This window comes from Scatophagus argus, chromosome 9 (genome assembly GCF_020382885.2).
Source record: "Scatophagus argus isolate fScaArg1 chromosome 9, fScaArg1.pri, whole genome shotgun sequence".
In the NCBI taxonomy this organism is placed as follows: domain Eukaryota; kingdom Metazoa; phylum Chordata; class Actinopteri; family Scatophagidae; genus Scatophagus; species Scatophagus argus.
In genome coordinates, this window is record NC_058501.1 from 4,669,941 (window position 1) to 4,683,877 (window position 13,937).

The following is a 13,937-nucleotide window of genomic DNA, read 5'->3' on the forward strand; positions in this document are numbered from 1 at the left end:
GTGTCATGGACAGCTCCTAACCGCTTCAGCCATCCTCCCAGGTAGGAGTGTGAGAGTACATGGGCACTGTACAGTATGTACAGCTCTTTGGGTTTGTGTGTGTGTGTGTGTTGGCGTTTCAGGTAGTTTTTCTCTGAATTTCTACACTTGATGAACTGTCATTAGCAAAATCCCTCGCTCACCTATCCTGTCTCCATCAAGAATAACCTAAAGGCTTATGGATACTGCTAATGTGCTTCACAGTGTTCTAAAGCAAGCAGTTACATCTGTGACTATCCTATCCTCCCTCATCTGCATCTTCCTCATATCTGTCCTCCCCTCCTCTGTTTCTCCAATCTATCCGTCTGAATCCAAACGTTTCAAAGTTTCCTACCTGGAGACAGTGTCAATTTGGAGAATTCTGGAAAGTATCTAAGGAGGGACCACAGCAACACTACAGGAGTGTAAGAGTAAATCTGTGTTTGGAATGCCCAGGTGCGCACATATATTAACCTGCCTGTCTGTGTATACATGCCGGCATGTGTGTGCTGATATGAGCATGTATTTTGTGGATTTGTGCGAAAGTGTGCATGTGCACTGAACGTGTTTGCTCTGAACAGGGGGGGTCCCAGAAAGTGGAAAACTGGCATAGAGGAAGGCTTCACACAGCCAAGCCACTCATCTATTCTGGGCATCCAGAGCCCACAGTAACACTACCAGAGGAGGAAAACAGAGAAGGACATGCCTGGATATGTGGTGTCCTCTGAGAAACGGGTTCACTCAGGTGTCAGCAAGCTTTGCTGTGTTATGTAACAACATAGTAACATGGATTCATTACATAGAAACAAGGTTGAATACAGCAAATTGCTGTTATTCCACTACTGAAAGACCATATCCTTGAACACAGAATTAGAGGCAGTTATTGCAAATATCAAGGGATAAGTAAATGTCACTGCAGTTTTCATTTACACAAAACATGTATGAAAAACAAACACCGAGAGAGATCTTTAACTGAGCCTGGGGCCAAACTTGTTCCCTTTATGTCTGTAGACCTCTCTGCCCCCCGTGACTCGGCTGCAGTTAGTAAACCTACCTGTTACTGTCTTGGTTTTGACTGGGCTGCTGGCATAGTCTGAGGCCTGATTGGAGGGCTGCCTGGCCAGTGGTGTGCTCCCTACTGATGCCTCGTCCTCTCTCCTCTTGGCCAGAGGAACCGAACCTGGTGTCTGCAACAATATCACAGCATGACTATGTTTGATTATAACAAGAATATATTGCCACTGAATATACATTTGGTCAGTCATTAAGATAAGATAAAAGATAAGACAAGATAAGATAGGCCTTTATTAGTCTGGCACTGGGGATAAGCACATCATGCAGTGAAAAAATGAATGTGCAGTAAGGTGTATGAGCACAGATTCTTTAAATACTGCTCTGTTTTGTACCAAAGTTGCTCTGTGTTAGTATGTTAGTATGGACAATGCACAGAGATAGCTTTAGACAGCTTTAAAGATCTGGGTTAATCAGGAGAAATAACGCAATGCAAGAGAAAGAGGGAGGCAGAGAAAGAAAGAGAAAAGAAAAAAATGCAATGGAATACAACAGAGGGCTCCAAGACCAACAGGGACGAGTGACAGCTCCTTGTTTTTTTGAGCAATCTCCCATGCTGCTGGTAGGCCAAACACACACACGCACACACTGACTGGCAGTGAGATGGCTGAAAGAGGGAAGAGTGGAAGGTTGGTCAGAAATTAGGAAACCCCATTAGCATCAGCCAGCAGCAGCCCTCGGCTATAATGCAGCTGCACAAGGCCGAAGGCCAACCACGTACTGCAGCCTGTGTAAACACACACACACGCACGCACACACACACATACAGACAGATGCAGTTGTTTTTCAACGACTGGTTCGAGACCCAAAGGCTGGTTGTGGTAACACTGAAAATGAGCCCCCAAATTGCATTACTATTTGAAACTACTGACTGAAGTATGATGCCAAATCCATCCTAGGTTTTAGCTGCTTAACATAGAGTGAATGTAAAACCGCTAGCCGGTAGGTTAGCTGCTTAAGTCAGGTTTGACTTGAACATCATCTAAAGCACTAATTTATACACAGCACTAAAAATACTGTACACATATGACTGAAAAATTGGCCATATTTTAATACTCTATGTTAAAAGCAGGTACCTCACCATTCCTGGTGGATGACACAGTATGAGCTAACTCCTACCACACACGCTGGGGGGGTTGGTTCTCAACCTTTATTTTTGCTCTTATTCCCTTTCTCTTCATTATCCACTTCCCCAACCATCTCCTCCTCTTCATCTCTGATTTCTCCTGTGTTTCCTGCTCTCACTGGTAGTTTCACATTACTTTTAATTCACCCTCTCTCTCCTTTCTCTGTATATTCTCGATGCTGTCCAGTGCTTTCCCCTTTTCTGTTGTCTCTTCTCTGTTCCATACTTACCTTACTCCATTCCTGGTGTCTCCATATGTTTCTACTCAACTCTTTTCATACCTGTGCCCCTCTCTCCACTGTTTTTGATTCCACTCCCGTCTGATACTTTCACAGTTTCATCATCCCTCTAAAAGTTCCCTTCATTGTCTTGTTTTCAGCTCAAAGTACCCCCTTACTCATCATTTCCTGCAATCCTGACCCTACAAATCAGTGTCCTCTCTTCTGTCCCTCACATGCAGTTGTGTGGCCTTCAGTTGAAGGCCTTGCCAAACCAGCCAGGCCTTGAGAATTGACCCTGACAGGCAGCTGAGCTAGAAGGCCTCAAAGAAACATACACAAACTGAGGCACGAACACACTCAGTCACACATTTGTTGCAGCACAGCCACGCACTAAGCAGCCAGTGTTGTGTATCCTTCACACTGGCTGCAGTTCAACTCATAACATCTGTTTACCCCTGTACAGTAACAACCTCCAGAGTAAGGAGTTGGTGCAATTAACTCTCTCTCTCTCTCTTTGTCTGTCACACACATGCAGGCAGACAGCCCCTCCAAACTGCAGGAGGCATGAAACAGAACAACTTGTTGAAAAAAAAACATTTAAAGTATTACAATATGATACTTTCATGTACTATATATATTTATGTGCCTTTATAGGGTGAACCTGGGCTATATCCCAGGCAATCAGGCTGAATATGTCTGCATGTGTGTATGTGTGTATGTATAGTGTGGGCACAGAGCATTCAATGTCCATAACCATCACCATGACCCCTGTCAAATAAATAGAGAGAGACTGGATGGAAGACAGGGAGCACAGCACATGGAAAAAGGTAGCTGGGAAAGAGAAGGCAAGGGAGAGGGTGGGAGGGAAGGAGGGAGACATTTACATTCGCCTCAGGCTCTTACTCGCACCAAGTTAGCATGAGTGCAGCAGTAAAATATGCCGCAGGTATATTTGTTTAAATGTTGACACAAAGGGCCATGAAGAAAAAAATAACTGAGGACATGACAGAGGATCAGGTACCTGTTGCTGCTGCCTGCCGCTCCCTCTGTGGGGTTGGTACAACAGCCATGTGCAGAAGACTGGGTCCACGTTGACAGCTACGCCCTGGACACTGACTAAAAGGACTCCTCCTGGACAACACAAAGACACACACACACACACACACACACACAAAAAAACAACAAATCAGTGATTCAATACTGCAACTCTGAAGACAAAGAAAACCAAAGCTATCATAAATGAGCAGTTTATAAAGTAAAAAAAAGTAGTCGGAGATATACTGTACTGTACCCAGCTTTGCCCTTAGAAAACAAAAATTACTACGTATAAAAACAGACCGATTGTTCAGGCCAGCTCAAGGCACTTAAACAGTTGTTTGATAACACTAAACTCTAGTGATCAACACGGTAGGATCCACATCGAAGGATACACAGAACGACTGACGAAAGAGGAAAGTATCTCATCACACAGAGACAGAAATGGTGCTGCTGCTGCTGCAATCATTTCTGCAAAGTAGGAGGCAAATTGATACGGATCACTAAAATCAATGTAAGGTAATAACCAATGGGCAAAAGTGGCTTAGGCAAATCTGTTCAGACCCAGTGTAAGGTTCTTTGACTCTGGCGCAGTTTAGTCCATGTCCTAATGACCTGCTGCTTGGTATCGAGCCTGCTTGCTGGAGCGCAGCAAGGAGCACAGTTTGTTTCAATTGCGCTGTTCAAAGTGGTATCAAACCAAGCCAAGAATAACATTTTCTTTTGATAAATTTCTATGAAACTCGAGACTTTCTCCGGGTTTAGGTTTACTCTTAAATAATAATCTTTACCAACAATAAGCGGGCCCTGAGGTAATGCATTAGGATCCTATCAATAATGATTCCCATGCCGGCAGGATTAGCACAGGGTCTCTGGCGTGCCGTGGAATGTCCCAGCATGACGATAGGAGGATGTTTCAGCTCTAGAAAGACTTTCAGCAGTTTAATGGAGCTTTGGACAAGACTCCGGTCTTCTGTTTCAGGCCCTGAGGCAAAGCAGTGCATGTGTGTCTGTGTGTGCTGAAGTGTGAATGTGTAAATGTGTGTGTGCATTTCACCTCAGACAAAGCCTGATAGCTTGTTGCTTTGCCTAACATTTTAGTGTCTCTAAAGCATAGACAAAGCACAATTACGACTTCACACACACACACACACAGATTGCACCAGCTCTTTAGCTTGGCAGGATTTACTCCCTCCTCCATTATTCCCTGTGAACAATGCAAATAAAACGGCTCTAATTTGCTCCACTTTTATAACATTCTGTGATTTGTGGTCTGTGAGCCCGTGTGTGTGTGTTTGCAGTGTGAAGTTAATGACTGAAAGCGATGTGAAAAATGTGTGTGTGTGTGTGTGTGTCAGCTCTGTCAAATATATGTGTGCTCTCTCTGTGTGTGTGTGTGTGTGTGTGTGTGTGTGTGTGTGTGCATCTACACTATGAAGATATGTAATTTATGCAAGTATGAGTACCGGTGTCTGTGTGTGTCTGATCATTATTCGCCAGGTGAATCCTGAGCTATGGTTTACTGCTGGCTCACAATCCTTTCTGGGCAGAGGGGAAACTTTCTCATTGGATCAAGTCAAACCGACTCACATATCTTCCTCTATTGCCTCATCTATCTTTCTACTTTCTTTACTTTCCATCACCTCCATCTCTCTCTCTCTCTGCCATTTCCCTAGCCATCTACACATCCAAACTTCCTCATTTCCACAACCACTGGTATTTCTTCTCTTCCATTCTGAAACCCTGACTTCAGTTATATACTTCATCTCCACTTCTCCATTTCAATCTGTTCTCTCCCTCTAGGACCCTCTGTCACTTTCCTCTGCCCCTGATACACACACACACACAATCCTCTTTCACCCCTCTTTACCCTTCGTTCTGAAACCATACCTCCACCCTTCCTCGTCATCCTACATCCACCTCTCTCCCCCTCCTCCTGACGAGGATTCATAACCTCAGCCCTGTGGCTTGAACTCCTATACCACAGTGTGGCTGCTTAATAGGCTTTGGCTGTGGCTGTAGTGCTGGGGCCCAGCTTCAAGTGGTTTCATCATAGCCCAGAACAGCATGAGCGGTATAGGACCCAAAAGGCTGGGAATGGGCTGAGTAGTGAAGATGTATTCAATAAATTGACCCCAAATTGTGGTCTACGGGAGGCACTGAGCACGACAAAGCACAATCAGCAGAAATGACTCACAATGCAATAAATCACAGAACATAGCGGATGGATTGTTTATTTAACAGTTATTACAGAGATAAATGTGCAAATAAAAAGATATAAAATGCCTAATTGCAGATAACTCTCAACCAGAGCAGCCGAGCTGTGGTCGTTGCACACCGTCAGTATGTTTTAAAGCCAATACGACCTTTAGGCACAGATTTTCATTCTAAGCTTAAGGTGGAACAGTCACAAACAAAATAGAAAGGAGCCACTATGGGAGAGGGAGGTGAATTCTCTGCACCCAGTTCCCTCTCAGAGTATCTTCGGAAAAGTAGTTTGGATGCTGCAGTGCCAGAGTCGGTGCAGAAAGCATTTTCATTGCCATGAACGGTGCTGATTTGTTGGGTGTATTAGAGTCCCGCAAGTTGGTTGCTTTAATAACTAAGTAAGCCCAACTAACTGGCAGCGTGTCATCTGTGTTGTGCCAGCAGCCATCATCTTACTGTGGCTGTGTGTCATGTCTATTTAGCTTCTGCAAACGACAGCCATGACCATTCTGATCCATCAAAACACTACTCAAAAACTCTCTTTCTGAGATTAACAGAGCAAACAATCTTCTCTCTTTCTCTCTCTCTGCCAGTTTGACAGTGACACAGAAACAAAATACGAGTTGACCTGGCTTTTGAGGCTTTGAAGACCAAGGCTTTACCATTCACACTGTGTTTTCTTGTTTCATCACTGTGTTGACATAACTGCAGGAGAGTGACACCTCCTTTGAAGCGTGCAGCACCATGAAACAGCCTGCCATGCTTAGAGGGCGACCTCGGCGGCAGTCTAACTGTTGTTTTTCTCTGCTCTAACAGGGTGGCATATGGGTAATTATAGAAAGTGATGACAATGATAACAGAGGTGTTTTTCTTACTTCCTAAATGATTCCTCAAGAAAACAACAGAAAACTGCTCAATGGCCAAGACTCTAAAACGCCACAAAACCACAGAATGAGCGTGCAGGCATCTGTGAAGACATACTTTACCTTGACTCACCCACAGTGGGCCTATCAATGTCAAACGTGTTTTTTTTTTTTCTTCAGTGGCTTAAGACCAGTAGAGTTAAAAGAGAGCAAAGGGCTGCTGGTGTTGTTTTACGACTATCTGACATCAAGCTGCATATAGCCAGCAGCTACAGCAGCCCAGGCTGAGAGAAGGTCTCAACTGTAAGATCCCTCTTGGTTCTTCTGTCAGTCTTTGCTTGTCAGTCTTGCAGTCCCTGTACGCTAACAGCCACACATCTTTTTATCTTCATATTGTCATTTTATCAGGTTACGTAGTTTATACATTTACATTTTTTAATGCAAAATCTGCTTTTGTTCAGGCACTGCAAGCATGTAATTCAATAAACTGGGAGTGGTTAGGTCAGTGCAAGTTCAAAACCAAGTCCCACAATGGAGACCAAAGCCCTGATTGGGGTTACAGAGGGCACAACCTCCCAACTACAGGGCCATGACCCCACCATCAGAGTAACAGACAGGCAAAGAGAGGTGGGAGGCATTCACCATTCACCCCCCAGGTAGACTGAGGGGGGAGGGGGACTCATGCTCAAGCCAGCTAATCGCCCCCTCAGAATCGCTTCATTGTTGGACATAAGGCAGCACTGGGACCCTGCGTCCAGCTTCTCCAACAGAAAATAAATAAATATAGCCCAGCCCGCGTCAGCCAGATGACTTCTGACAGGTTTGGTTAATTTCGAAGCCAAGTAGCAAAACAAAACATTACGCCAGCGTGCGGGGCCTACGCTGCCTTTAATTGCTTTTCCGATGAGCTCATGACTTGAAGGTGTCCTGGAGCGAGCCATGCAGCTCGACAGGTGTTCTATTGGTGTGTGTGTCTGTGTGAGTGTCTGTGACAATGAATATGCGTGTTAGAGAGAGAGAGCTGGAGCTGCTGACACCACTGAAAAGGGACTCAGCTGTGTGTGGGTGGGTGCAAGGAAAAGTCTGCAGTTTTTGCTTTGTGTATCTGTGTGTGTGTGCGTATGCATGACCAAGCTGTGTACATGTACATGCATTTTTGTGAACATAAGGAAGTGTTACTATACGTATTCATTTTTGTGTGTGCTGTAGGACAGTGAACAGACAAATTAATCCACACATGTCCACACATCATGCTCCCTCTCTCACTCTCTCTCTCTCTCTCACACACACACACACAAACCACTCTCTGACACACATTCACACTACTGCTGTTCCCCTGCCGTGCTGTGACCCAACGGCCCGGGAGCAATGCCGCCACAGGAGCCCAGGGGCTCAGGAAGGACACAGGCAGGTTTGACTGGAAACAGATCCTGGCCTACGGAAAGCCTGCTCTCACTCTGGGCCCACACAACTCTCCACACTGGATGCTCGTATATGAGTGCGTCTGTGTGTGTCTGTGAGTCTGTGTGTGTGTGTGTGTGTGTGGTTTTAAGAGAATATAAGAGTATATGCGTAAGTGTGTGTGCCTTTCAACATCGCCCAACTGTGGTAGCCTGCAGCTGACAGGCTAGACCCACCTCGTAAAGGTTGACTATGGCTGTGAGTGCGTTAACAGTAATGGGCAAGAGGAAAGCTATGACTGAGCCAGCGAGGGAGTCAGTGAAAGGCAGACAGACAGAAAGTTAGAGTGACACAAGCAGAAAAACAACTAGAAACACTCTGAAAGACAGAATCACAGATATATTCAGAGAAAGAAAGTGAAAACTGAGACAGAGTAGACAGAAATACAGTTCCCAAACAGAGAGCACATGTACAGGGGATGATGAGAAAGTTTTGTTTTTGTTTTTTTTTAAGTCATTTTCCTATCTACATGATAAGTGAGCAGGCCTCAACATTTGGCCATGGATCTGCATGATTTATGGGATGACTACAAGTCCTCATACATGCAAAGTCCTGTGAACCAGATATATTACATACAGCCAAGTCAGGGGTTATGTATGTCGAGAGTGCAGGACTGTATCTTCCACAGAGAGAGAGAGATCTCTCCCAGTTCCCATCAGGACTGAGGCTCCCGCTTTCACATCTGCTGAGTTCGCTGACTCACGGTTGTTAACTGTGGACTTAACACATTTCTCGGTCTAACATTCACATTCAGACAAAAGTACTGACAACGCTGTAGTGCTGTTGTCAGGTGGAGATGCAGTAGCAACGTGTATGTATGGGTGTCACCATTCTAATGTGTCCATACATACTATGATTAGTCAATCAATGGCCAACTATTTTGATCACAGATTAATCGTTTCAGTCATTTTTTCAAACAAAGATGTCAAACATTTGCTGGTTTCAGCAGGTTTCAGAATAAATGAAGAGTCTTTAGGTTTTGGACTGCTGGTTGGACAAAAGAAGCTATCTGAAGATGTCACTTTGGGATTTGGTAAAATTGTGCTGAGCATATTTCACATTTTTCATATTAAGGCCTAAACAATCATTTTGACCACTGTGTGATCAAGGACAGCACTGAACATTTTTGTTTATGTGAACAACTGCAAAAATGGTGCCTTATATATTACAAAAAAACAAAATACACACTTGATAAAAACATACTAATGCACAGCCTTCACATGTACAAGACCTATCGTGAGTCAGATGAAGGGTCTGAAGCAGCAGCAGCAGCACAGCAGCTCTGTTGAGCTCCATATGTCGATAAGAGACTCCATGGCCAAACATATCCCCCTTCTAGCTGATTCCTCGCCTTCATAAATCTACATCAACTCACAGGGTGTTGAAAAGACAACCATACTGTGCACAATTGGTGCTTGTTTCCCCAGCTGAAACCCAAGCAGCTCTGATTTTGGACTATTCCAGCTGTTATCTCTTCCTATCCTCTTTCACTCATACACCATTTCTCTGATATGCCCACAAAAATATGCTCTTTCCTTCTCCCTCACTTCAAATCACACCAAAGGAAAATACTTAAAGTTACGACCAAATGTGACCTGCCGCTTGTCAGCAAGATAGCTAGCCTTCTTAATGAGAGACAAAACAGACTCGGTCTTGATTGCATTAATGTATCATTACCATATCCATCATGAACATACAGTGCACTGTGTGAACTCTAAATGAGCCCCAGTGTAATGTAAGAGGAATAGGAGAGACACTTCTGAGCTCATTAAAATAAACAGACTTCTGCTTCTGCTGCTGCTTTCCCACAGACAGTTTCAGTTTTGCATAGTTACCTTGAAAACTCCTTATCACTGCTATCATTCAGTTGGCTCATGGGCTTTCTCTACAGTTCAAGCCGAGTTCTCTCAGTTTGTCTTGAGGAGAGGGGGAGTCAAGCAATTCAATGTCTGTCATTAGTTGGGATTCGCTCCAAGTTTTTTTATGTGAATTACATTGTAACAGATAGGAACTCTTAATGGAAATGGGGAAAACTTGAAATTTACTTGCTATTGCAGTGATGTTTCTTAAACTCTTGGGGTTACAAATGTACATACAGAAGTCACGCAATTAAAAAGTCATTACAGGTTAGAGTTAGAATTACTGTACCTTAGTACAGTTTAAAAAGGTTGCATCTACCCTAATCAATCACTAACTTAATGCACCACCTGGCAAACACACAAAGTGACACAAATCAAATGCAACCATGCAACTTCTCCCATCTGTGAATATACTGGAACATGCAGATGGGCAGGAAACCTTAAGCATGCTGTCTGAGAAACAGCCACTTGAAATGCCTATCTGCATGTTACTTTACAGTCATTCTTATGTTGACTTTTGTGGACTTGTGTTTATTTGATTGCATTAAAAGCTTAAAATATTTTATTCTTTGCAAGAAAGGAGCTTCCATTCTACTTGATTTTGTTTTCTTCTCACGGTCTCTCCAGACTGCAGCTGTATTTGATGTGGATTACCAAAACTGATCCAATATATTGCACAATATTTCAGAAGTGGTTTTGGAAGTTTTAAAATATTTGTTAAACATCAGTCCTTTATGACCAACACAAATGACATATTGGTTATTAGTTCTTTGTACGATGGATGTGCTGTGGCTACAGAACAATTAAATGGTGTTTTACTATGTTATGCTTTCATTTTCATCTAAAATTACCACTAACAAACAAAATAACAGTTAAAAAGAAATTCATATTTTTCAGTTATGATATTTCTATTTTATTTTTATGTTATTTATTATTATATATTTCATTCTTCCAAGGCCTCCCGTATATGATGTATTTGGTTTAATATTTTGGACTTGACATTTAAACAAGACTAATGTGGCTTCTTTTTATTCTTTTTTGTAATAACTTCTCCAAAATATTCTCTTATCTGGAGCTGCCTCTCCTATTCTCTGTCTCCATCTCCAAACTGACCATTTTCATGATCGAGCAGTCTTTTGCAACAACCATCCAGATGACGGGTGTCCCACCCCATCTTCCTCCAGTCGTCCTCTTCAGCTCTTTCCACAGCCCTCGGCCTTCTGGAGAACACGCGGGACAAGTGAAGACGAGATGCTGTCTTCAATTACCTTCAAGTTTCTCCACCTCTCAGCAGAATCTCTGTTCCCTCAGTCTTTCAGCTTGGCCTTTTGTCAGTTCAGTAGACTTAGTAATGATCTCAGTGACAGATCAAAGTCCTCTGACTGAGATTTGGGGTCGCTCAGGAAGCTGGGATTGCTGCAGTGAAGAATTTGACGTTTACACGGCAATATGCAATGGATCCTCTTCTTTGGTCTGTCTGTCTGAGTACTGTATCAATATGTCCACCAGTATGACTCATCCAATCAACTGGTCTGAGCATCTCTGTGAGAGAAATGTGTCTGTTCAGTCCACAAATGAAGTCAAGTTTATTTTACTTCTTTCCATTTTGGCAACATCTTAGGTGATAAGCGGTCACTGATGAGGCATTTTTGCAATATGCTCCTCAGAGCTCAATAATATACTATAGCCAGTACTCAAATGTTTTTTTCTCTTTGGATGTTCGATTCATTACTGTTCATGGTAGCTACTGGGTTCTTATATTTATTCCAAAGAAAACGTTGTGGCTGCTGCCAGAATAGGGAGAAAAACATAATTTTCTGTACACCAGAGGATTTCTTACTGGGAAAACCAACACTACACAGAGTGCTGAGAAATGTTCTCGTAAAAACCTTCATGATCCATAGAGGAAATTTGTATTTTCTTATAACAAATGACAGTGTATCAAAATAAATTCAATTAAAGTGAATGATTATGGCTTTAACAAACGATGTTTTCACAGAGGGAACATAGCAGCATGTTTGCCAGTGGATCACTGCGTCACTCTAGCAAAGTGAAGTGCAGTTGGTCTTGCCGTAAGTATTATTCTTCAGAGGTGCCTGGCAATCAGTGTGTGTGTGTGTGTGTGTGTGTGTGTGTGTGTGTGTGTGTGTGTGTGTGTGTGTGTGTGTGTGTGTGTGTATTAGGCAGTTTTTGTTCAGATGATAAGATGAGCAACTGTTATCTATATCATATCCAAAATATGGAGTATATATATCCATAATAGTATACATGATACAATACATATGTTTCCGCACACACACACACAGACAGTAACAATTAGAGAAAATAAGCCTGAGTATGTATTTTTTTTTACTCTCGGGAAAAAAATATATCTGTGATTCTGTCTTTCTGTGTGTCTTGAGTGTTTTTTTAACTTCAATAACTATCGCTGCATCACCCTCTCACATTCTCATGAATGTGATTTTGCACTCTCTCTACAAACTGACAGCAGAATAATAAGCACATGAGTTGGATAAGAAAAAAAGAGAGAGAAACACGGGGAGTGAGGTGATGTTTACAACAAATAGCTAATATCTCTTAACCCCTTCCCCTTCTTTCTATCTCCATTTTTCTCAGTTTCAGTCTCTGTGGGTCCTCTCAGTTTCCACTCCCACTATCCACCTCATCTTCTTCTTGCTTGCCACAGTAGATTGTAGATTACTCCTCTTAAAGACATAGCCTTAAGTGGTTGCACATTTGAACCATTTAGCAATTTGGTCTAATGGTTTCAGGATGAGCTATTTTAGCTGCAATTCAGGGAAGAAGGGATAGAGGGGTGGAAGGGGTGGAAGTACAATGAAACACCAGCTCTGATTGGCTAGATTTCCTTATCCAGGAAGGGGGCCACTGCTGTGTCAACACAACGAGGGATGAGCTCGAACAGAGATAGGATGATTCAAACTGGAAAATTAGAAGCTAGCAGATGGAGAAACATATTCCAAATGGTGATTACATGTGGCTGTTTAAGATTCATAAAGGCCTTGTGTTCGAGAAAGGTCATGGCTAAACTGGTATAGTGGGCCAGACAGGGAGAGATAAATGCTCTCTCACTGATGTGTCAGTTAACCCTCAAACTATAACTCTTGCATGATACCTCTTGGTCCAAGTTCAATGAGTCCAGATAAGCATGATAGCTCACCAAGGACACTTAGTTTTATATGTGTGTGTGTGTGTGCATGCATGTGACCTGGACTATCAGAGGAAGAGCTCCTTTGCATTCTTGGTCTGTAATTACTTAGTGTTGAATGAAGCCATGGTTTGAACAGTCTTCACTGACAGTAAAGCAAAGGCATAGTGTGTTGTTTTTGCAGGATGTCACTCATGTCTGCACACACACTGATGATAAGGGAGATGTGTTTATACCCATCAGAGTGGTATTTAATACAGTCAGACGTCACGCATTCAGACAGACACGTACTTGTACACGCACACACACACACACAAATAAGCTTGGGCCACCTGCAACGCAAGATGTCCAAACTACTATCAGCTGCCCTACATTAACAAACCATGGCACAAAAGCAGTGATGAGTCAGCTACTCTAAACACACTTGAAATGTTCGCCAGACGGGCTTATTGCAGACCAACAGGACAGATGGGGAAGGAGAGGGAGATGAAGGGATGATAGGGACAAAGAACATGGAACAAGGGAAGGGACAAGGAGAGAAAATGATGGGAGGTGGGTTAAGAGAAAGAAGAGAGGGAGGGAGGGAAGGCATGTGAGATATATGAGGATGGGGAGGATAAGAAGAAAAGAGGGAGGAAGGAAGGACAAGTCTTTGAAGGTAGAAAGACAGCAGCAGCAGCAGCTGCATGACCAACACAACACAGCAGCTGCTGTTAGAGAAGCTGCACTTATCCTTCAACATCTAATCTGAGAGCTATCATCAAGACACAGTGTAGAGCAGTGATTCCCTACTAGGGATACTTGAACTCAAGGAGGTATGATAGCTGTTGTCAGGGGGAAAAGTGAAGAGATTGTAAGTCAGCTCATTTAAAAACTGAAACCATGATTTGATTGAAAAAGGTATCCACA

At 43.0% G+C, this 13,937-nt stretch overlaps 1 protein-coding gene across 5 annotated transcripts in view; it reads right to left on the reverse strand.

Moving 5' to 3' along the window:
• The window catches only part of LOC124065358 (vacuolar protein sorting-associated protein 13B-like), a 308,396-nt gene that overhangs the window by 176,942 nt on the left and 117,517 nt on the right, over positions 1–13,937 (reverse strand). For all 5 annotated transcript variants that reach the window (XR_006844394.1, XM_046400672.1, XM_046400674.1 and 2 more), the window contains 2 exons: positions 3,458–3,567; positions 1,073–1,205 (listed from right to left, as the gene is read on the reverse strand). Coding sequence is in view for 4 of the 5 variants with exons in the window: in XM_046400672.1 (XP_046256628.1) it covers positions 1,073–1,205; positions 3,458–3,567 (243 nt within the window). In the remaining variant the exon portion in view is untranslated. The remainder of the gene's footprint in view (positions 1–1,072; positions 1,206–3,457; positions 3,568–13,937) is intronic.